The 24,596-nt window shown below is 41.2% G+C and overlaps 1 protein-coding gene and 1 long non-coding RNA gene across 5 annotated transcripts in view; both read right to left on the minus strand.

The window, feature by feature from the left end:
- Positions 1-264: 264 nt before the first annotated feature.
- LOC114073774 lies at positions 265-15,258 on the minus strand. 2 transcript variants are annotated; one of them, XR_003574390.1, is made up of 3 exons: positions 14,940-15,258; positions 12,347-12,442; positions 265-1,946 (listed from the first exon to the last, which is right to left on the minus strand). It is a non-coding gene; the product is annotated as an uncharacterized LOC114073774 (long non-coding RNA). The 2 variants fall into 2 exon arrangements; XR_003574391.1 differs by lacking the exon at positions 14,940-15,258 and adding an exon at positions 13,986-14,091.
- A 2,041-nt stretch (positions 15,259-17,299) lies between these two features.
- TLK1 (tousled like kinase 1) overlaps positions 17,300-24,596 on the minus strand; it is a 69,338-nt gene continuing 62,041 nt past the window's right edge. For all 3 annotated transcript variants that reach the window (XM_027911578.1, XM_027911576.1, XM_027911577.1), the window contains exons 19-21: positions 22,361-22,472; positions 21,968-22,075; positions 17,300-19,057 (exon numbers count right to left, since the gene is read on the minus strand). In XM_027911578.1, the coding sequence (XP_027767379.1) occupies positions 18,881-19,057; positions 21,968-22,075; positions 22,361-22,472 (397 nt within the window). In that variant the 3' untranslated portion in view covers positions 17,300-18,880. The remainder of the gene's footprint in view (positions 19,058-21,967; positions 22,076-22,360; positions 22,473-24,596) is intronic.

The raw sequence follows: 24,596 nt of genomic DNA on the forward strand, positions 1-24,596 counted from the left end.
TGAAGAAAGCAGATCTTTACAGGCAGGGACTCGTTTGAGATAGTGTGATGTTGAAGGAGAGGTTTGGATAATATTTCCAAACCCTCTGTGATGTAAGTGCTGATTATGGAATTAAGTTGAAGGGGGCAGGATAAGGATCAGGGATGTTTGAGTGTGGAGTTCTGCTTTCCTCAATTATGTCCAGGCTTTGTCTGTACTAGTCAGATAAATGTATTCACAATCACTCCATAACATGGAGGCCTCATTGGCACCAAGTTCAGAATCTGTTGCATTTTAGATTTGAATCCTGTAATGGTAGGCAAGAATCAGACTGCAAAAGTGTTCCTTCATTTTCAGGTGTCTGTAGTTCATAACTAAATCATGCTTGTAATCCTACTCTGTACGTTCTTCATGGTAGTCCAAGGCTTAACACATATTTGTGCAGCCCAGCACAGTGTCATGCACTGTGCTGTGCCTTCCAGTAATAACTAGCTAAGAAATGGTAGTTTAGCTCAGAAAACAAAAATCTTCAGACTGATTTGCCTGTAAAATCTGTGGTAGAAACTGTTTTTTAGCTGCAGTGTAACAGAGAGCCAACACCTGCTATAGCACAGTTTTAAAGTGGAATACTTAAGGTGCAAGAACTAACTTCAAAAAGCCCTGAAACCAAACAAACCACTGGCCTCAATCAAACAGGAAATTCCATTTAGCTCAGGTGAACCTCCAGCAGTTCTGCCCTGCAGCCCTGGTGAAAGAGTTAAAGGGTAGTGATCTGCCCTTTTACAGAATATCGAAGGGATCTGTAGATGGTGGCTAGAGAGCTAGTGACCTGAGCAAGGAACAGATACATCCTTTTCCAGAAACCCCAATTCATGTTGATCCCTAGGCCTATGAATACATTATGTTGTGAGGGTGCAGCTAGCAATTCAGAATTTCACTTGGGTGGATGGTGTTTCTTAGGACCAGTCTGTGCAAATTATTTCAGCTGAAGTTAGTGCCAAAGTGCAGGGTTTGTGTTATGATACACGTGAAACTGCTTCAAGATTTTAAGAGTTCAAAGTCGACAGACCTGACAGGTGGGGACCTGTTGTGGGTGGAAGGGGTGAGGTGGGGTGCATGGTTTTGTTACTGTACTCACAGTGGGAGAATGCAGACCCATCTCTGTCCACTGGCCAAGCCTGTCTCTCCACTGCTCTTGCACCTGGAAAGGCAGAATTCTGGAGGCTGCAAACATTACTCTGCACTGACAAGATGACTGTGATTCTCATCAAATAATCCTGTTCTCAGCCTTGGAACTTGTGTCCTATGGGATCAAAAGCTATGTTTTATCCTTAATTGTGCAATGTAATACTTTTACTCTCTCTGAACTGTTTCCTGTGTTAGGTTCACAGTTAATCCACCTTAAATGCTACATTCCAGCATTGCTCAGCTCACCCACAAGAGAGAGCTTCAGAGACCACAGAGGTCAGGCTCACCTTGGGCAACCCCTGGCAACAGCCTATTCTGCCAACAAAACAACGCGTTTTAATAACAATCCTGTTGTCTGAGAGGATTGTTTGCTCTGCCAGCAAGCGGTGCATATTCATGTACTTTGTTCATGGCCCTTGCAGGTTAGGTGAGCTGTGAAACTCCAACAGAAGCTAAAAAAAATAGGAAGCATGAGTGAACTCAAACTGCAAAGCTGGTAGTCAACATAGACCTATGCTGGTTATGTAAGAAAAGCCTGCAATGGATGATTATAGTATTAGCAAAAGCAATGCAGAGCTATGAGCTTTGTGTTTGATCAGGGGCACTGGATGTAATGGGTCTCACTGAGGGTCGACTCCTCTGGACCTTCTCATGTGCAGACATAGCACTGCCCGGGGCCTGCTCCCTGGAGACATCTCTTCCCGGCCCTCACAGTTCATCAGCCACATCCTCTGCTGGCAGCTTGCATCAACAAACAGTTCATCTCAGTGTTCTTGCTCCTAAATGAATGATAGACACAAATAGTAAATTGTCAGCAAACACCACTACATTTTCAACTGGCATAAGAGAAGGAGTTTCCAGTTGTTGGTACTGTACAGAGAAAGAATACAGACAATTCAGTAGCTAAGACAGAGCAGTGACCATCTTGCTACAAATCTCACCCTTATCCTTCAAGTTGACTTCCCCTGAAATTTTGTTTAGTGAGTCTTCAAAATAAGAATAAACTGAAGATTTTAAACCTCCCATCCTGGTGTTCCAAGTACCCCTTTTATGAGTTTGGAGCTGTGTGCATGCTAGTGGTTACACAAATTAGGAAAAGAATCTGGGAACTGAAGCTAGATCAGAGAAACATTAGAACTTGTAAACAGAAGTTGCAATTTTTACAAACAGAAGCTCAGTATTAAGAGTTACTAGGTATCAGTCAAGTTTTATCAGCGATGATGCTAAAAGGTAGAACTGTAAGATATGAGAAGCTATTTCACAATACTGTTTATTCCCTCAGGTAAATATGTGTTCACATGAAACAGAACAAGATTGGTCCCAGGCACTGACACTGCCTTACTAAGGCTCAGAAGTCTGACAATAGGGTATGTTTTTGTTACATATAACAGTACTTGGGTAAAATCCTTTAAGAGAGCAACCACAACTTCTAAGAAAATAAAAACCAACTGGAAATCTTAGTATTGCCAAATAACATGCTGGGCACTGGAAAGAAATGACTTTGTGAAAAAGTTGCCTTTTTTCCAAGGTTGCATTTTTATTTGAAACAGATTTCTTACTCATTTTACCAGTAACACCTATTCAGAGAGAAGACTGAAAAAAACCTCACAACCCAAAACCACACTTGCTCCCTGGGCACTAACTGTTTAATAATGAAAAGGAACTTACTGTTCCTAACCCAGTTCTTGGCCATTTTCATTCCTAACTACAAAAAAAGTAACAGAAATAATGTACTTATGGATTGCATTGTGCTTCTGAATATTTTTAGCCTAAAAGTACACATCATAAAGGGACAGGAAGACTGAAAAATTCAGGGTGAAATATTAAAAACTTTGAGGAACTGAACCAAATATTTTTCAAATGCTCCTTGGAAATTGCCATACGTCACTCAGACGGAAGCAAGCTCGTGCATCCTTACCTGCAGATACACACTGCTGGACTTCAGTGTAGTCTGCTCCCCAGCCTCTCATCAATTTTCAGAAGTGCTTGCATCAGCCTTTGCTCCTGTCCCCGCAATGCCTACCTGTCATCCTACAGACTTCTGCCTCTGACAACTCAGCGCCATCCCTCAGTAAGTACATTACCAGCTCCAGCTATAAAGGACTTGCTGCCTTGGTGGTTGGTGCCATAACTGGTGCTACAGAGGTAATATTTCAAGATAAGGCCTGAAGGCATCTCAGATTCTTGCCCACTATATCATCTTCCTCCCCTTTTTCTCTCTTCCCCGTACTCTCCCTTTCATTTGTGGATGGGGCCTTGTAGTATGATTCAGAAAGGCTAGAAAGGCTGCTAAAAACACAGGGAGCTTTCTTGTGTATAGGAAGAGAGATGCTGAAAGAGCTGTTTAAAGGACAGAAGCCAGATGGCTTTCTCCTTACTAATCACTGCATTTGGCACTCGGTTTGGCTCTTCCACAGAGGGGTCCTACAGTCCCTTCTTGCCTAGGATTCCTCATTTGCCGTCCTCACATGAGGAGTGCCCATGCTTTTTGAACCACTTCTCTGACCTCCCGAGAAAGGAGAGCAAGTCAGCACCCACATGCAGTGCCTGGAATGCTCTGCACACCCTGGTCACCCTGCCCTTCAGCCCGTGCTCACCTCAGAGCCCTGCAGCTCCTGTGGAACGTGTGGGTTGCCTGCAGAGAAGATCATGAGTCAGCCGGTGGGAGATGCTGCCCCATGCCTGACACCTGAGATCCCACATCCTGTCGCTGAAGGTGCAGCAGCAGTTCTCAAGAGGCAGGTCAGCATCGAGCGGCTTGCTTGTGCTCACACCATTTGCATGCTGGAGGAGAGGCACTACACTGTCCTCAAGGACATTCTGCAAAAATTGTAATAGAAAAGTGTTGTTATTGCATACAGGGCTGAGTTTGAACAACCTCTACAACTGATTGCGACGCTGAGAGCAGCTCATGAGCACAGGGCAGTTTCAAGTGCAAGGTCTTTGCTTCTATCCCCATGTGCTGTGCAAGCAGAGTGGTGGCTGTTTAAACAGAAGGTGCACTTCACTAGAGGAGGGTGCTTGATGAGTCCTGTACATAACTCCTTATAAAGACTAGAAATGTGCTTTCTGAAAGAAAGACAGTATTTAAATTGATTAGGCAAATAATAAATAATGCCTCCAGCCTCTTGCCTGCAGCAGTCTGAGTGCTGGGCATATGGCTCCTTTCCAGACCACATGGCAGCCAATGAGGCAGAGCTGGTGATTATTATTTTACCCACCTTTGACAGGAAATAAAACATCTGTTTAATCCTGACAGTGGGACTCCTCAGCAGTTAAGCTAAGATGGTTAAAATGGAATATAATTGAAAATTATGTATAAGGCAGCAGAAAGCAGTGATAAGACTTCTCAAATTTGCTAAGACTTCAGTCTCTGATACATTGAGAGCCATGGGATTTTTTTATGGCTGTAGCCAGTCAGGACCTCTTTTTCACAGCTCAGTCAGAAAGAAATCCTTCTTTTGAGAAAGGGCATCTTTTTAGCTGGGCTCAAGGGACAAGTGGTTATGGCTCCAGACTCTTCACAAGTGGAGCAGCTGTACTTGTTGCTGCTCTCAGCTCTGGTTAACCAATGGTGTTTCTCATTGCTGTTCAACCACAAGGCAAAGGTAAGAGCTTGAACACTTGGACTATGACTGTGAAAAAGCAGCAAGAGCAGACATGACATTCTGTGAAATATGTAAGCAGATGAAGATGTTTTTTGGGGTGCAGAAAAACTTCTAAAACAATCTGTTCCTCTGAAAAGTTAAACCCAGTATTATTGACTATGAATGAGTAGCCAGAGGGCTGACTGAACAGCTCAGCTAGGCAGTGGTGAATGGGAAAACTGGCTGCAAATCTCAACTTATGGAACAACAACGGGGCTCTAAGTGGTCAAGAGAGGCAGCCTCCAAAAGAGTGAAGGGTATTTACAGAGCGTGATATAGTCAGTGGTCGAGTGAAATTGTGCAAAGGGAATTTGAGACCAAATACTTGTAATAATTCCTATGTCTCAGATTAATCTGCATAGCAGTCTTAGCAGGGAAGTGTTCAAATTCCCTTCCAGAAAAGAACAAAACAAAGTCTTGTGTTTAGCAACCCAAAGAATAAGCCTGTGCTGAATTAGTGGAGTAAGATGAAAAATATTTGCTGTTTTGTGGGATTCGTCTCACTCTATCCTCTTCATATCCAGCAGAGCTTGCTCACAGACACTGTAGTGCTCCTCTTTAAACTGGCTTGGCTCAGTGGGTGGACAGGCATTTGGTTAGTGGTGGTCACTTTGGAGGGAGGAGGGTTTGGAGAATCTTTACAGGCAGTCATTGAGAGCAGATTCCAGCTGGCTGCAGGCACTTCCACTAGGATGTGATGCACAGCAAAGTCTTGACTGAATGATGCTTCTGAGCACTCTTGTGAGCCAATAAGCACAAGCACCCTGGCATGCATGGCAGCACTGAAATGCACAGTCATAGTCATTACTGTGCCACCTCTTAGGAAACAGCTGATTATGCTGCTGTTTGCCGCAACAGATGTGGAATAAAACCTCCAACAAATTGTATCTATTTAAGGCATAATAAAAAAGAGCCTGAGTCCAACCAAAGACACAACTGAAAAGCAAAAATGGGACTTTGGTGACTTGACTTTGCCTATTGCACTTCCTTACTGGCTTTGACCAGGTCAAACAGGGTCCAGTCCCTGCAGCTACAGGTAGTTGTTGTCCTCTGCTCAGCAATATAATCAGCTGTTGGCACAGAGCTGTAACAGAGGCTGCTGCTCTGGCTATGGGCTCAGAGCTGCTAAAGTTGGACAAGATCATTACCATCTTCCACCCAGACCTGCCCACAGCAAAATGTAACCTTGAGTTTCTATGGAAGCTTCACATTCCTGGATGAGTTGGAGCATATTCTTGAGAAGGAATTCAAACTTCAGTTGATAGTGGTAGATTATATACCTACAACTATTAAAACTCTTACAGTGTTTTGTTTCCCTCACTGGAAAGGGTGGACTTTTCTTTCCCATTATGGTCTTTGTAATATTGTGTGCATTTTTTCAAGGGTGCACTGCAAAAATAGTGTGTTACTTGACTGCTGGCTACATGCTCACAGGTGTCTTTGTTGTCAGTTACTGATACTATCAAGAAAGCAGCATCCTTTAAAAGGCTTCCAACTGAATTTTAGCTCCAGGCCACATACTTTCTCTCTGCAGGGTATCTTTTACCATCTAATCTCACTGGAACAAGAAGGCTTTAAAACTAGGAAAGAATGAATGAGGAAATCAGTGATACCAGTTATACACCAAATGAAGATAAGTCCCTCTGTCTCATTAGCACTGTTTAATTATGCTCGGATTTAAATTCTAAATATAGTTCATATGAATTCACAAGGGCAAGTGTTTGCTTCCACTGTTGTAATCCTCTCTGCATCCAATACTTCTCTCTCCTATAAGATCAACAGTTTTAAGGACCTGTCTGCTTGAGTTTCAGATGCTGACACTTCACCCCTTGTAAGTGAAAAATGTTGGTTAAGCCATGGCTTATGTTTGATATTTACATTACTGTGAGAGTCCAGGGTCCCAGCTGACATCTCAGCTTCCTGTGCTGGGTCTGTGTCAACATGTGGAAGGAATCCCTGATATGATTCCTATACTCTTAACAAGGCAGAGGCAGTATATTTTCAATATGGTTGTTGTCACAACCCATCAGTACTGGGCATGATGTTCATTATAAATTCTCATCAGGTTCAACAAAGGCACCTGACCATGTGTCAGGAACTCTTATGCTTTCATTGTACAGTTGCCATAACTCCAGCAACCAGCCCCCTGTTTAGACTAAAAAGGTGTTGGCTAACAAGAACTTAAATTCTTACAATTCACTTCCACAAAAGATATTGGCTAACAAGCCCTCAGTTTTGTACACTACATTTCAATAACTTCTCAACTCGCACAACAAACTCCTCAAAGGTGCTGGCTCACAAGTTGCAACACACCGTCCAAGCGCTGACACACAAGCCACAACATACCTTTTCTTGCTTGTTAGTGTGGCTAACAAGCCACAATACACCTCTACAAGGTGCCCACTCCCACAATAAGTTCCAGTATGGTGTACAGAGTAGAATATGATAGTTGAGCTTTGCCCAAGTAACACAATGGGACAAAACAAGGAATATCATCAGTCCATCAGACATAACATGTCCTGCCACGTAGATGGTCCAGAGCTCAGATAAACAATGAGAGTGAAAGAAAAAGAGAGGAAAAAGTGAGAGGGAAGGGTTCCTTTTATACCGACCTTGTTCACGCCTCTTATGTAAATTAGATTTTCTGTGCTGTTTTGTTCACACAAGCCCAGCCATCCCTTCTCCAGGAAGGAAGCATGGGGAACACTGAGCACGAGCCTCAAAGTGGAGCAGGAAGTTGTCTCAGAACAGCTCAGGATTAAAGGGTGGGCTCAGTTCTGCGCACACTGTGTCTCACCTAAAAAATCCAATGCGCAGGCTGGAAGGTGGAAAGACCTTCCCCGGTTCTTCGTTCGCGAAGAGACTGGCCATATAACTAGTGGCTTTGCCCGCTGCTGCACATCTATGCTGTTTGCTGTCTGTCAGGTGAGAGATAATTTCTTCTCACCCCTTTGCCCTTCTCTTAACATGACTGATTTTGGTCCATGAATGAAGTTAGCATACCACCCGCACGGTAAGATTAATAGCTGTTGTGTGAAGGAATGCTCTTTGTTCCAAGCCCTGCCTGAAAAGTTTTCTCTCTGTCAGTCTGAGCAGAGACCCAGAGACAACCCTGAAAGCAGCCCCTCATCTCTGGCAGTTTAGAGGGGTGCAATGCAAACATGAAAGAACATAACTGCTGGATACAACTAATTGCTTTAATGAGAACATGTCCTTGGGGTTTATGACAAACAAATTCCAGTTGCTTTATTGCATTGTGTCTGGATTTCCCCTGTCGTTTCAGTTGGACACAGCACACTGTTGGATCATGCCTGGAGAAGGAAGTTGTTTGTGAATCTCTGGCAAGATGTCCACACAATGAAAATTTGAGAATACTGGTAGGGTAGCCAACCAACTGTCCCCAGTAGTAGAGACGCTCCTCCTGAGGGAAAGCCAGTGAGCCAGAGCCCAGCTGTGAGGGTTAGCCTGCGTCTGGGGAAGGACAGGGAGGTAGCAGAGCAACCTGAGCTGAGAGGGAAGACCTGACCTGCACCAAGCTAAGTTGCTGCCATTTCCAGAAGTGTCTCTCCCCTTGCTCCCTACACCCACTGGTGCTCACACCGGCACTTCCCAGCACTGGTCCAATGTGGCTGCCTGGGGCCTCAGCTCAGCCTCTGGTCCTGGATGAGAGGTAACCCAGCCAAAAACAGGACAGCATTTTCACCCAGGCCCACCAGCTGATGAGATCTAGCACACAGCTAGTGGTCCTTGGTCTGGAGGGAAGGCTGGCAAGGGAGGCTGTGGGGTGAGCCCTGAGTTTGCTTGCACTGACTGAAAAAAACCATCTCCAGCCAGGAATGCTAAACTGAGTGGTGTTAAACCAAGACCAAGAGCACCATAATTCTCACATCTGTGACTTTAGTCCAGTAGCATAAAATAGCACTTTTCCCTCCAGACACACAAATGAGTGTAAAACAATATTTTAACTTATTAAGACAGAAACTTCCAATGTACATCCTAATGGAATCAACTTCTGTGAAGCACTCAGATAATTTTCACACTAAATATTTGTCTTGGGCCAAAAATACAACAAAGTCTTTAATGGTAAAAGGATATTTAATTTCCCTAAAACAGAACAGCCATGCTATTTGGATTAGTAACTACTACATTATAATTTTTTAGGTGAAAAACTCCCTTGCAGTAGCTATCATTATTACTTTCACCAAATTAGAAATCAGGTTGGATCTACTTCCCATCCTTAATTCACCTTTATCAGCATGATATCCTATCAATAAGATGTTAGAAATCATAAGCAGTGACCCATCACAAGGAAATGTGTGACTTGAAAATTTTAAAATGATACTTTAAAAGGCTTCTGAATTCTGATTGTGTCATTGCAAATTACAAGAATGGCAGTAATAAGAATAAAGTCCAAAAGCAGAGAGAAGAGGAGCTGAATTGCAGTATTTCCAGCCATTGTCAATTATAAATATATTCTGTCAGTCATGCTTCCAATTGTTAGATAATGGAATTGATCTAATAATTACATAAATTATTAGATATCAATCAACTAATTTTACAGGTTCATCATTTGAGCACCTAAAACTCCTAAGTTTCTTAAAAAGACTCTAGGGCTTAACAAAAAAGTCAAACAGACAAATTCAGTGTTGTTGAAGTTAAGTTCTTATACAGATCCCTCTCCCAGACACTACAACTCAGTACTGCTGAGAACTCCAAAGAGAAGTCAGCTTCACTCCAGAAGCTTTTATTCTAATTTCAAGAATCTTGCTCCAAGTCAGATAGATTGTATAAACCAAGAAGTTTTCCTCCACTCTTTGTATCCTGGGTTACAGAAAATTCTGGTATCCACCTCTTCTATTTTCCCCAAATATGCCTTTTTTTGCTTTTTGGTGTTTTGTCTTCTTTAAAGAGTCTGAACTGCTAGTGGTGAATGACTCTAGCACTCATTCGACCACCTGTAGTGCCTGCCCAGGTGTTGTAACCATTGGACTGTGGGTGCTGATGGCTCTGTCAGCAGCGTGCCTTCCTAACAACATGCAGAGTGGCCACCCTACCTTCAGCTCAGAGGAGCTGAAGACCTGCACACCCTACACCTCAGGCTACAAGCTGGGTCTTCAACAAGATACGGAAAGGGGCAAATCCTGCGAGGTGAGGTAGCGTTTCTTTTTCCTTACACAGATGACTCAGCTGTGATAACTCCCTGGAACATTCACACCCAGCCTGAAGGTTTTCACCTCTTGCTGATTAGACATAATGGGCCATAATGGACTCAGCTGCACTAATGTCTAAGAAAGCTACAACATCTCACAAGGTGTCAACGACTCCTGAAGCACCCCATGACTTACAGTGTTACATCATCCAGTGTAAAACTCCCTGCCCCAGGGGAGGCGTTCCCACCTGAACCTGAGTATATACAACTCTCAGTTTTGGGAATTCCTTCACTCATCTGGCACTTTCACCACCTCCTTGATGGATCAGGAGTGTGACCACCACTTTGACCAATGAACATTGAAGCTGCAACCATTATGCCCTGTTGGTGGATCCAAGGGGTGTCTTGCAGGTCCTTCCAGTCACCTGCGGGATCCAAAGCCCTGCTCTGACTGCCTGTAACATCATCACAGTCTCACTCCAGTGCTACACGTCTGCTGGTATCCAGTCCCAGCTATCTGCCATTTCCTGCCAGCACTAACTCCTCAACCGTTTCTGCCAGGTTTTCCAGGCATGGGGGAGGTGAACCACGTGGAAGTGCATCGTTTCTCTCCTGCAGACACGTGTGTTTTTCCAGGTGTGGGAGGCACCAGCTGCCATCTCGATTGGGTCCAGTGGAGGGCCCTGGGAAGTTTCTCCTCACTGTTTGGTTTAACCCAGTTTTATCAGTATTGTTATTAGTATTCTTCTTGGTAAAGAGTTATTTTCTTTATTTACATCTGGGAGTATTTGGTCTCTCTGTATTGGAGAAACCAGGGGTTTTGAATCCGAGTGAGACTTCTGTTTGAGGTCTCTGCTTCCCCAAGTTGTCTCAAACCAAGACACTTCGTTACATGCTATTTCTCCCTGTTTTACATAAGCTATACCAGAAACTTGTTTCTCACAGTATTTGTTGAGTCAATAGCCAAGTACAGCCCAATGCTACCAAATTCCAATTCCCCATGCCAATTTCTAGGAAAATTAGTGTCATTAGTATTTAAATCCTCTGCCTGCTGAGGACAGAGGAGCCTTCATCCAATATTCCAAAGGGATAAGCAGTCTTGACCGCTCAGTTACAGCATCTGCTGCTCTGCTATTGCCATGGCCACGCTCTGTGCCGTGCCAGTGTGAGGTGCAGACAGGTAAAGCAGATGTTTAGCAGTGTCAGTAGAGCACCTTGCTTTGCCATCTAGTGGGCACTGGGACTCTGGGTGCCTCCTGCCCTGGGCTGCTGGCAGTATGTCTGATGGACATCTCCAGTGGCAAGCTAAGTTTTGATATACCTCCCTGATTTTAGTCAGAGGCTAATTTAGAAGCACCAAAGTTGTGATGATTCAGGCACAACTACTTTGCCCTTGTGCCCTGGGTTTGGTTTCTGTATGCCCAAATAGGAAATACAATGTAAAGCTTTGCCACTGGCTGTTATGGCAACTCACCTTCTATCCCCCCCGTGCAGAGTGGCTGAGTCTAAAAGTGTTCTGGACATAGTGCAAGTTATCTAAATGAACACAGCTGAAGTGTCATTTCAGTCACACCATCTGTCTGGAGCCTTGCCCACCTGACTCCTGCTTGCTTTTCCCCATTTTCAAATAGGAATGGCTCATATTGGCTTTTCTCCATGATCTCTGTGCCCCATCTGTGTTGCTTCTTAGCACAAAACTAGCAAAGGCCTTTGCAACCTAAGTAATGCTTTGCAAAACCAGAAAGGAGAAAAACATGACCTGCCTCACTCACTCAAAAAACCAAAAAAAAACCCAAAAACCCCACAAAAAACCCCAAACACCAAAAAAAAAAAAACGGCCTTCACATTTCTGCCTGATGTTAACAGAGCACATCAAAGCATGCCTCAAAATAGAAAGCTATCTCATTGTAATTCAGCTGAATTCTTCTCAGTGGTCTCCAAAATAAGGAAAAAACCCTACCTATTAAGATCTTCATTTTACCAATATATAAAGTATTAATATAAGTGGCACAGGACGAGGGTCATTAAAAACACAGGAACTCTGACAGATGATAAAGGATGACAGAGGAGTAATTCTATTTTATCTGTACAGGTTTTGTTAATTGGGTGATAGAATAATAACCTTCATGACATGCTCATTTGTTAGACTGGAAAAGGTTTGGGCTCAATCATAAAACTGTCCTGACATCTGACACCTCTAAGAAGACAATTTATGAGATCAGCTCAGCACCTGATACATCCTTATGTAACTCTACAAGCAACAAGAGGATTCTGTGGTCTCATATAAATGTATGTGAATTGACATTTACCAATGCAACAAGATGCTCCGAATTCACTATGGGCAAGAGCTCCTGTGTAGTTTGCCAACTAATATGTTCCTTACCTGGCTTTGCAATAGAAGGACATGCAGGGAAGGTATTCCAGTGCTCAAATCACTGATGAGAGCTCTGCCAGCTGCCAATGAGCCACAGCTGCAAGCCTGAAACAAACCATTTGTGTAGTGGTTAGGGTGATTATTTCTGTCATGAAGAAAGTTTTACATTATGCAAATGTGCAAAGCTGTGCAATAACTCTTCATGTGGCTGTTTAGAGGGACAAACCCAGAAGAATGAAAGAAGCTGCATCATCTCACTCAGTCAGCCCCACGTATGCAGCCATTTGGCAGGTCCTGTTCCTCTGCCATGCTCAGCCCAAGGGCAGAGAAGGTAGATAGCAGAATTCTGGGAGCATGGGCTATGCTTTACTTCGAGTCCTTTAAATCCTTGCTAGTTCCACTGGTTTTGGTGGAAACCAAAAAGCATTAATAGGATAGAGCTGTAAGCATTAATAGGATAGAGCTCATGCTGTAAAAACATTCCTGTGTATTCAAATAGCGTTTCTCAAGGCACTGCACACATCACTCCGCTATTACACTGATTCTTACAGCAATCTTTGCTATCTATCCAATTGTTAAGTGCTGCACATTTTAGGAATAATGCATTTTCCACGCATCACGTGCTGTGACTGCACCTGATGGTGACATCCTGAAGCACTCGTGGGCACAGTGCCAGCATAACTGTCCTAGAAGTTGCAGGGCCAGTGTCTGAGAGCTAAAAAAAACATATTTCAGTATCACAGGGTCTCTTTCTCTACAAGCCCCAGTTCCAGTTATTTCATTGCAGTGAAAGGTGTGCAGAGACTGTACAAATTTAGATAAAAAGTCATTTGGGCAACAGAAGGCACGTATTGCCAAATTCTACCTAGGAGTGCTACAATGTGAAATACAATCTTTGCATATATTATATAAAGGCCACTGACTTGTAGATGTGTGTGGCACTTTTATCACTTCCAACAGAATCATAAAAAACCCAACCCTATGCTTGTACATACAGGCAATGTATTTAACAGAATACATGGCCTTTCATAAAGTTGCGTATTTAAGCTATCGTAGTTCTCTATTAGTGAACAATATTTAGAAGAAGTTGGTTTGAGAGTGCACAAAGCCTCATTCTTTCCCAAACTATAAATATTTCAGCATTTCAACATCAAAAATAAACGAGAATTTTGATTCAGCAAGGTAGTGACAGGCACTTCTAAGTGCTGAAGTACTGGATAGTGCTTATGTCTCTTTGTCTTCAGTAAGGTCTGGGAGCAGCAGCTACAGCTCAAAGACTCTGCTAAGGACTGTCCTTCCAGTCTTGGAAAAGCCAATTGCACAACTCCCCCATACATCAATACTAAAAACAACAGGAAGCCAGAACCCCAGGCCAGCTGCAAAGCTGATCCAAACCCTGCACATGGGTAAACAGGTTTCCCAAGAGTAACAGCAAACACAAGGGTGATGTCCAGGGACTGCTTGTTTTTAGCACTGAGAGCACAACTGCCAAACAACAGAAACAATAACGGAACAGGGGCTTGGAGATGAAGCTATGGCATTCCCTTCCTGGGAAACACTTTCGTTGGTCTGGAGAGTTCTGCTCTGCTGAATACCATGGCATAGCTTCCACACAAGAGCAAGAAAACACTTCACTTTGCTAGCTGACCTGCTGGTCTGATGGCAGCACATCCTCTGAGGATATGGGAAACGTGGTTTTGATTTCCTTCACTTTTCAAAGAGAAAGTCCCTGTGTGTGCTTCTGCAGAGCAAAGACATTCGCAGATCCACACAATTCTGAAATTCAAACATCATATAATTTCTTATTGATACCTGATTAGCTCTCGAGACACCAGATACAAAATGAGATTTCTAGGGAAACCATTTTTTTCTTGATTTATGCACAGAATTTTACTGGCTTGGGAAACATAACACAAGGAAAAGATAGCAAAGTGACTTGATTACTTAGAAAAAACTAATTTCTCCAACAGCAAGTTTCCCTATCATTCTGTTAGAAGTTGAATATCTGATATAAACAATGCAAGAACCTCACTTGTTCAGAGCATAACAATCTGAACTCCAAAGGACACTCACAAAGTTCAAAATTAAATACATGGTGGCTGCAGAGAAAGCAAGGCTCATACACTACACATTACAGGAAACTGTTCTTCATGCCACAGTACATAGGAATGGAAATAGTAGGCTTAAAGAGCAGTAAGAAAGACAGGACACTAGGAAAAACTGGACTAGATTGCTTGGATAAGTAATGCAGCCTCTGCTGATTTAAGAATAAGCATCTCTGCATCTTTAAGAATAAGGTGAACAAATTTCTCAGGATATAAGTGAACTTGAGCCAAACTTGGGTACTGGAAGAGGCTAGAGAGTTTTTCAGGGATCCTTGCCTAGTAAGGACACTGAGGACTGAGTAAAATGTGCTTTGGTTGTGGAAAGGGCACTTGGAAACACACTGGCCTCGGATGGCCACGAATGTAATGCCAAACCCCCAAGTTCATGACTCAGGGGAAACTGTATCTCATTAAGACTTCTTTCACCAATCTGTAGTCATGGAGACATGAAACTGTTGGATTATTCATAATTTCTCTGAAAACATTTGCAGTCTTACCTTTCCTACAAACACAGCACAGTCCACAACTCCACAGTCCATGGCTGCCTGGAGCTGGGAATGCTCCAGGCCTCAGGAAGGGTATTCACATCCCGATGCCCACAGCAGGATCACGCTGGGATGCGACAGTTGCCTGGTGTCTGTGATGTGGCTGCAGAGAGACGCTGGGCTGGCTGGCACAGAGCGTGGGGCTGTGCACAGGAAACACAGTCAGTCCATGCTGCCTGGCACCCCTTGCCAATGAAACCAGGGTCCTCCATCTGACTGTAGCTGGCACATAGAAAAAAGTATTTTTAAACATCAATTGCAAGGTTTAAGTGTTTTAGACACTGTCAGGACACTCTCTAACCACAGTGCCTCCAAATTTTGAGGCCGTCCCTGTCCTGACACTGCCCAGGCCTTCTCCCCCTCCCCCAGGCCAGGCTCTCCAGTCGACCTTCCCAATTCAATGTCCCACTTCTGGAGAAGAGCAGCAAGTCCTCAGGGCTTTCTGAAGAGAAATAAATGACCCAAAGACACTTCTGAGAGGCTCCTTCCCTCCCTGTCCCACTCTGCTACACAGCACAGCAGGAGCAGCGCTGCACCCGCCCAGCTTGGGCCCAGCGGTGCTGGGGCTCTTCTGCCCCAACAGCAGCAGCTCCAGCCCCAGGAAAGCTGAAATCCAGAGCAAGGCTGAAGCAGCAGCGCTGCTGGGGATCTACATCCTCTCCCCAGGCTGGATGTGTCATGGCCTGCTTGGCTGCGAGAGCTGTGGGATGGGGAAGAGAGACCCAGCCAGGCTGGTGGTCCCCCTTTTTGCCTTCAGAGAAAAATGTTTGGTTTTCTCACCTGGTTTTCTGTTTGGGAAGACATCAGAGCTGGAGCAGGAGAACTCAGGTTGCTTCAGATTCCAGGACATGCTTTCCTTTCCGGGGTTGCTGATTTTAAAACACGCAGTCACCTGCTTGGGCTGCCATGATGCTCCTCCCGACTAGTTGTGAGGGCTAAAAGCACTTTTCAGAAAATCAAAATATTAACCACCCTCCACAGAACTGGTATCTATCAACCTGTAGCACTACAATCAGTTAAAAGTGCAGAACTTCTCTTACAGTCACCTGTTTCATATGTAAAAGGGTTTTTCTTAATTATACAGCAACGTTATATTTTACAATCTTCCAGTAAAGTGTTCATTAATTTAAAGGAAGGCTTTATTTCCAAGATTCATTGAAAACTGCGTGATGAAGTTTAACTTAGTTTCTTTTGTCTACCTGCTGTTAAATCAGGAGAAAGCTTAGGAAACCTAATGATGGATGATACATAGTGAAGTTAGAGAAACAGGCACTAAATACAGACTGATCAGCTGATACATGAATTACCTAGAAGTGAATCAGAACTCCTCCAGTAACTCAGGGTCCTGGACTCAACCTCAAGGGTACTTCTATCCCAAGCATAAATTGCTGAATGGCAGTCACCAAACACACCAACTCAGACATCTTCCTGTGACCACAGAATGACTCCATGTGGGGATACAAAATTTTCATTAACGGAACTGCAAGATGTTTAAATAAACACAACTGTGCGTATTGCGAGGTATAACCTCTCAACTTTGATTCTAAAGAGGAGATGGTGACTCTCTTTTTACCTGTATGAAGCTTTTTTTAAAGTGAGTGTTTACGTTTCAGAAACATGTCTTTGTAAAGTAGAAGCCAACTTTGTAAAGTAGGAGCCAACTTAGCCACAACAGCCTGATGCTAACCACAGGAAAAGCAAGTCTATATATAAACCTTCCTAGTTTTAGGTAGCTGTAAAATTCTCAGCTACTTAAGTAGTTCTCTGATACACTGCCTAACTTACCTTTACTAAGGGTAACCATACCACATTCCAGAGAAATAAAAACAGTTACACAATGGTACATATTTTCCTTTGGCAAAGCAGTTGATTTAACTTCTGTTAATGACACGTGCAGAATAAGATGGAGTGAAATCTAATGTGAGCTTACAGTTATAGCATATTCTCCTCACACTCTGCACCGTCTCGTGCTGTACAGTGCGAAAAGGATGCAGTCCCAGTTCTCTATTTGAGTCTAAGTTTTTAGTCATTCTATAAACTTATTTATTCCACAGCTCAAGAATTAAAGAAGGATCACTGACGTACTTAAGAGTTGTTTCTGTGAGATCTATTCAGTGAAATGCAGTTTCATTACAACAGATGTTTTAAGTTTCATGGGATCCTTCCCCTTCACCTCCAGTGTTACTTAATTATTGTATTATTGGCCTTTTCTTTCTAATTACAAAGAGTGTGCTTTAAATAACTAAGTGTAGCTCAGTGATACAGTTATGTGATTTGCCCTCTGTTGAAATGTAAAAACACACCATGAAAACTTTGAAATTCCAACTGCCATTGTTTATTACTGTTTTGGCTACATTCTCTACAATTTCAGCAGCATCTTAAAGAGACAGTTAACGTTTCTTTATATACAATGAAAACAAAATGGCTTGCAACATCAGAAACAAGAGCAACAGTTTAACTGTACAATACTAAATGAAAACCTGTGGTAATACAGCCTCCTCTTCCTGCAACATGGACAAAATTACATATAGGTATTCAGCATCAAGAACGGGATAGTAAAAAGAATAGTGAACAGGAGAGAGATACACTGTTCTGAAAAATAAGTTTCTACCATACAAGGCAGTTAGAAAATGTTTCACATTTTAAAATGTCTGTACAAGCCACAAGAAACATTTCCTTGTTGATAGGAACTTCCAGAAATAGAGAATAACCATGAGCAACTTCTACATCTAGTATCAATGCGCTCTGCAGGTTGAGAACGCAATAAACTGAGTTAAAGAACTGTACTGTATTTTGCCAACACAGATCTGTTTGACATGCCTTGATTGTTAACAGATTGCCTACTCTCAATCTCTCTGACACGTACAGTTGACTTGCACCTTAAGGAGGTCATTTGATTCTTTTGTAAAAGTAAAAGCAACATCATTTAGCAGCAATTAAAAGCGCCTTGAGGGAGACTTAAAAAAAATACAATATCCAATTAGAAAAAGCCATACTTTAAACATTTGTACAGGAATAAGTTGCTGAAATTTAACCGAAAATGTGACATCTGTACAACAATTTACAATAGAGCTAGAAGGGAATTTATCATTATTCCTGCATAGAACATTATACATGACCTGTTTGCATTTGGTTTCATACTGTTGCTTGCTTTTATGAGAAGCCTGGAAGGTTTCATGAGTTTTGATACTACAATAAGTGTAGTATTTTTAGAAAACTGAACGGATTTCAAAATTAGCAATCTATTTGAAAAGTAAGTACCAGGAATTTCATATCACCCTTCCAATCTAAATTCAGTGAAACACCACCACATTTTTGGAGGTACAAGCCTGAGTTGCCAAACAAAGTACTCCACTTTTATCTGAGAAATCTGATACAGAACATCTTTCACCATCTCCCACTCCTTACTTTGGTTTCAAAAGATCAATGTCTTGGAAAGATGGCAGTTCATTTAGTTTATAACCAGGCACGAAATTTTTCCTGTGTTTTCAAATTTGCTCGCTACCCTTTTTGATTTAAATAATGAAAAACTACCCTTCATGTTAGAACTTTCCAGTATCCACCAAATGTATTTTAAGTATTAAAAAGATTATTTACAATGTTCCCCAGAAAAAAAACTAAAAACCTTTTCTTCAGTCTTAAACACGGTACACCTGTTAGTTTGTAACAGGAAGTGTCATCCTTCAAAGTTTAACGGTGTTTCTCAGAAGGGTACATTTATTCACAGTCCATGATCCATTCCAATCATACAAATGACACTACGTAGGAGGACTTCGGTCTGAAAACACAGTTATCAAACTTGTCCTGTGTAAAAACACTCAAATGCTTTCAAGCTCAAGTCTGCATCAGGAAACTACACAAAGGGATCATCCTATTCCTCGGCTGGAGAAACTTCAGTACGAAATAATGCTTGAAGTAGGTGGCGTAGGGGATGCTGCTAGCCCAGTCATGTGCAAGTTTCCTGAAGAATTCGATCTCCTCATATGAGGGAGAAGATAAGGATCGTTAGCCAGCTGGTGGACATCAAATCTATCCTCTTTTCGGTATGCTAAACAGCGTCTGATAAAGGCCTAGAAAAGACATGTAAAAAGTTACACCACCATTCCAAATACTTACCTCTGCTTTCAGGCAAATATGCAAGTCCTCCTGGATAAACTAGATTTTAAACAAATTCCTGTTATTAAGTTATTCAGTTCAAATGAATTTTACTGCTAAGCCCAATGAAAAAAACGGAACGTCACGGCAGAAAGAAAACATCAGTAAATTAACTGGCTTCAAATAATCACATTTCAAATATCAATTTCCATGTTTAGGAACTACATTTACAAGTAAATGTGCACCTCCCCCAACTGGAATTCTGCATGTGTTATGCCTGAACAGCCTAGTAAAAAAAAAAAGGAGTAAGTTTCAGAGAAATGAAGAAGTAGACCTTTATGATTTCTCTAATGAGCTTCTAAAATCACTGAGCTGAGTGGTGAAACATAGCCAGATTATGCAGGGACAGAATTCCAACGCTTTAGTTGACTTCTGAAAACACAGGCATTTCTACATATGCCATAACGGAGTATAGCAAAAATGAAGAATATTTAAGCAACCATTATCTTGCTGAAACTCTCTTCCCAGGAAAAACTCAATCCCACCTGCTTAGAGTTACCTAATTAATTGAAAAACTGTAGCTAACTTCAGGACTGTTCCTGACTCACTCCGTTATCCTACGTTTAGGTCCATACAGTGTAGGCCAATCATCCTGTGCTGAAAGTTTGTCAAGTCTTATGTCGAGCATACACAGAACATTTGGTCTCCTGAGAGCTTGGGCTTCAACATTTAATGATAGAAAATCCTTATTATTGCTACAGAACTGATTAGCACATTATTACTTAATTTAGAACTTAATTTAAAAGAATTACATATCTCTTCTTTGATAAATCTGTTCAGCTGTTTGTTCTTTGCTCCAATTAAAAACTGGAGATTAAAGGAAAAAAGAAGTGATACAAGTTCCAAAGAATCATCCTAGAATTTCATTTACATATCCAACATGAAAAAGGTACAAAATAAAAATCTGTTAATATAAGTGCACATCTGTTATTATATATTCACGTTCTTGAACATAGAGATTTTAAGCAAATTCTTCAAAATAAATCCTTCATAACAACTGAACTGTTAAGACTTGTTTGCAAGATCCTCAGAGTAACAGTTTGTGTCTAAAATGTTTTTAAAATACTTCATGATTTTGTGGCATTGTAGACCCACTAATGCTAAGCAAAGGAGACCACTGCACAAAATAGGAAAAAGTGAGGAGGATCAAAGGACAATTACAGTCTGAAAACTGAGTCCTTTCAGGTTCCATATTTATTTCATCTCCATGTTTTCCAAATCAGAATTTCAGTTTACAAGCTGTTCTTTTCCAACTGCCAGGCCTATAAATCTAAAACCAATTTGGATTCTACACAGTCATCATAAATGGCCTGCATTTACAAGTTAGTCTGAAATTGTTTTATAGCATTTCCAAAGAGTAATTTCTCCCTCTCTCTTAAAGCTATTATGACAATGTTAATATGAGACAAGACCAGAAGTTTATTTTAGTCTTTCCAACAAACAGAGCATGAAATACACAGAGAATGAAAAAGCTGCCAGTTCTCCATGTTGAACTGCCTACTCTTTCCTGACATCCTCTCCATAAAAACCGTAACTGACAAAGAAATGCAAAGTTAAAAGACAGGGATATAAACTGTTAACATGTAATGTTATCAATTACATGATGCCTATCTGTCAACTGCACTTGAGGGAAATAGGTTTTCCAAATGGGGGTGAAAAAAAACAAACCGCAAACAAAAACTTCAACCAAAAATAAAAACCTAGTACTAACTGCAATTCTTCAACCAATTTTTCATAACCTTAACTGCAACTCTCTCACTAACACTACTTTTAGAAAACACAACCAACAGAAATATACCACAACTTGTAACAGCAGGTTTATGTACCCAAAAGACTTATTTTCTTGGGAAGTTACAGCCCCTAGTAATAGGTTTTCTTTCCTTTTTATCTTTCAAAGCTGAATCTTAACATTCCTAATTTTTTTGCAGCTTGTGTCCCAAATCTAAGTATATTTAATTAGTTGCTGAAACCTGAACAGGCATTTGACTATCTTGGCTTTTTATTTTTTTTTTCCCTCAAAGAGCACATCTACTGCATCTGGCCATGAACATGTCTTTCAAAAATAGGGAGAGTTTTTACATACAAGTAATGCATAGATAACATATTCTTCCACACTCACAGAACTGGATTTATGTTACAGATGCTCACAGCAGTATTCATTTGGGAAACCACTTTAATCTGTTTCTGAATAGCTAGTCTGTGTAGAGAAGTTTGATACTACTAAGATTTTTAAATAATGGCCACATTGCCCTCTACACCCTTGTGGCAGATCAATTAGTATGGTAGTTTTATTTCTTGAATCAATATCACAATACCTTCCAGATTCTTAAGATTAAGAATTCATGTTTCCCAACTCGGCTTTGAGTTAATACACACATACTAGGACCTTTCAATGGGAAGAGTGTTAGCAGTCCTAAGCTCCAGGTTCTTCAAGCCAATAAGGCTGCAGAGAATAACATTCCCTATTTTCAGAAAGAGCTTGTTACTATCAGCAGAAGTATTTCACAAGAACTTCTAGTGAGACAGCCCTGAATGAGACACATAAGGTCCTCTGAGAAAAAGCAAAGCAGACAATTTTTGAGGTGGCCTACTTTAAAATCACTTGCATATTTTTGGAATATATATATAGTCTTGCTTTGAAGTACATGACTTTGAGAACTCCCAGAATAAGCTTGCTTAAATAAAAATACCAAAATACTAGTTCTCTGTTATGTTTTGCTACGTGTTTAGTTACTATGTCCCATAAAATTCTTGGGTTAAACAGCAATTTTACAGCTGAATCCTTTAAGATGAATGTTTTACTCAGAGATGATATAAAAAGTTACCTTGGCTTCATTGCTTACAACAGGTTTGACAGGAAACTGAACTTCTGTGGCTTTTAATATTGTATTTTCTTGTAAAATATCTTGCTGTGATTGATTGTGGCCAAATGGCTGAAAAATAAGCACATGATTTTCTTCATGAGAATTATGCAACTGCTTTAATTTAAGAAGTGTTTATGCTATAGTAAGTTGTTGCAGTGTTAATACAAACTGCTAACCATTCTGCAAATAAAGTTGCTCACAACAGTTTCCAGTTTCTTGCAATATCAGTGCACACCGCCAAAAGTAACACCAGTAATTTTCCATGGAAATTCACGTCTTTATGACTGTAATTCAGTCTACCGAAAATAGGCATTTACACTAAAATTCTTTAGATTTTTCAAACATTTTCCTTACCTTTCTACCATAAAGGCATTGGAAAAAGATTACTCCAACTGACCATACATCAACCTTATTAGAAATCTTTGGTGGCTCTTTGCCAACTACAAAACACTCTGGAGGCAAGTACCTGGAAAACAAAACATGCACCTCAGTGTCTTTAAGTATGGCATCACTAGAACATCAGTTATCAAACTGCACAAACACCTCAGGTACACATCTCTGATCTTCTGACAGCTCTACAGTTGCCTTATAATCTGCATTTCAACACCTGGCACACCCATCAAAACTGACATTACAGTTCTTGTATGGTCAGTCAGGGAGTCTCTTCCATACAAGCACAATACAAGCATTTTTTACCTAAATCACCAACTATCACTTTGTTTTTAATTGGGACTCCAGTTTAAATATGACCTTTCTCAACCTATCAAAGCAAGGAAAGATGAGAGCCAAACAGGGCATTTTACAGCAAGGCCTGGTTAGGAATCAAAGAAGATGCAGATATGGCTTAAAGACTCTTTACCTAAGTTTCAGTAAAAATGATGAAGTTACCCAGAGGGGTATATGATGGACAAAGGTGATTGCTATTTACAGCCCTATGACCTGTAGGAATACTTAGAGAACTGAAAGTTGAGGAAGTTCCTGTGCCAACTCTGAATTAGAAGAACTGACAAAGTGAAACTTCCTTTAAAAAACAAACAAAACCTTCCAAATGTATCAATTTAAGTGATTATTCACTGTAGTATCTAAAACTGAAAAAGGCATATAAACTATTAGAGCAAGTCAGACCAGGCATTCTTTCATCAACAACATGAAAGACTTACACAGAAATTCTGAATAAATATTTGTAAAAATGGAAATAAGCAGAAAAAGCGTTAAGAGTGCAAACATTCTGAACAGCATCAAACACTCTCTTTTGGAATGCTTATCTACAATTCTGATTTCAAAAATCAAGAAAAATGAGCTTAAAGTGATACAAGTGCAAAGAAGGTTACCAAAATGATCTAAAGAACGGAGAGTCTACAGTTCAGGGGGGAGAAAAAGTGAAGGCTATAAAAACACCATGGAACAAATACTGGGAAGGGAAACAACCTACTTGAGGGAGGACAGTGTTGGCACAGGAACAAACAAGTATAAACTGGCCACAAATAAACACAGTCTGTAAATTAGAGGATTAGGTTTCTAATGATCAGAGAACTGAGGTTACAGAAGACACTTCAAATCAGATTACTGGGGACAAAACACTAACTAAATTTAATACAAACGTCTGTAAGTTTACAAAAGAGATTATGTGACCTAACTGCCCGGAAAGGCAGGTAACTAGACCCAGTGAGTGAAGAAATCCCTTCCAGGTCTATGCTGCTGACAGTTTGTACAACGTATTCTGAACAGACTCGTTCCCCATCTCAAACTCACTCCAAGTATTTGCCTCCTCAGTGATGATTCTGGGCTCAGAGAAAGCATGAATTAGAAATGCAGAGACTCTTTGTGAACCTATAATGGCTATAGATCTTTTTTTACTCTCAATTTACAGCACCACTGGTGTCTGTGGCATCCTAGATTCAAATCCAAAGGCCAGTATTTTTTTACATACTTTCCTATAAGAAAATATTTAAAGTGGTGCTTACATAGGTAAAACACAAAAAAGATTAGCAGAAGCCTAACACTTCTAAAGTGCTTTAACAATCACCTTTTCCCAGCATGTGCACAGTGGCGTTTGTGGAAGAATATGTTTTCTCAAAAATTCTGAAGAAAAAGGCAAAAACTTCATTACGTGCAACTTCTGAATATGGGAAAAGTTGCAAAGCAAATGGGAATGACCATGGCTTCTCTGTTTAGTTAGGTCTCAGCTCCTGACTGATCATACTACAGTCACAATGACGAGAGAAAGAGCAAATGAATTGACAAGGAGCAACCTGGCCAATGTAGGCTTTCTAATCCACCCACCCTGACACAGCTACCACGCACCCAGGCTCAAAGGGCTACTGTGCCATGAAGAAACTGCATCTTCAGAGACCAAATTCTAAAAACGGATTATCTGTAAGCAATGAAATGCCTATTGTCATTCCTGTTCTTGGGCAGCTCTAAAACTTCAGTGTTTTGGACAAGCAGGCAAATGCACACAGAAAACAAATCACAGCTGCTGAGCTGTCATTAACCTTTAGGATGGAAGAGTGAATAGTCTTTTGTCCTAAGGGCATTACCTGTTGGTAATCCCTGGTCTACGATTTCCAAGTACTAAGCACCCACACTT

The sequence above is a fragment of the Empidonax traillii genome, unplaced genomic scaffold (genome assembly GCF_003031625.1).
Source record: "Empidonax traillii isolate 1590-97213 ecotype Southwest subspecies unplaced genomic scaffold, ASM303162v1 scaffold33:size3420811, whole genome shotgun sequence".
NCBI classification, from domain to species: Eukaryota; Metazoa; Chordata; class Aves; order Passeriformes; family Tyrannidae; genus Empidonax; species Empidonax traillii.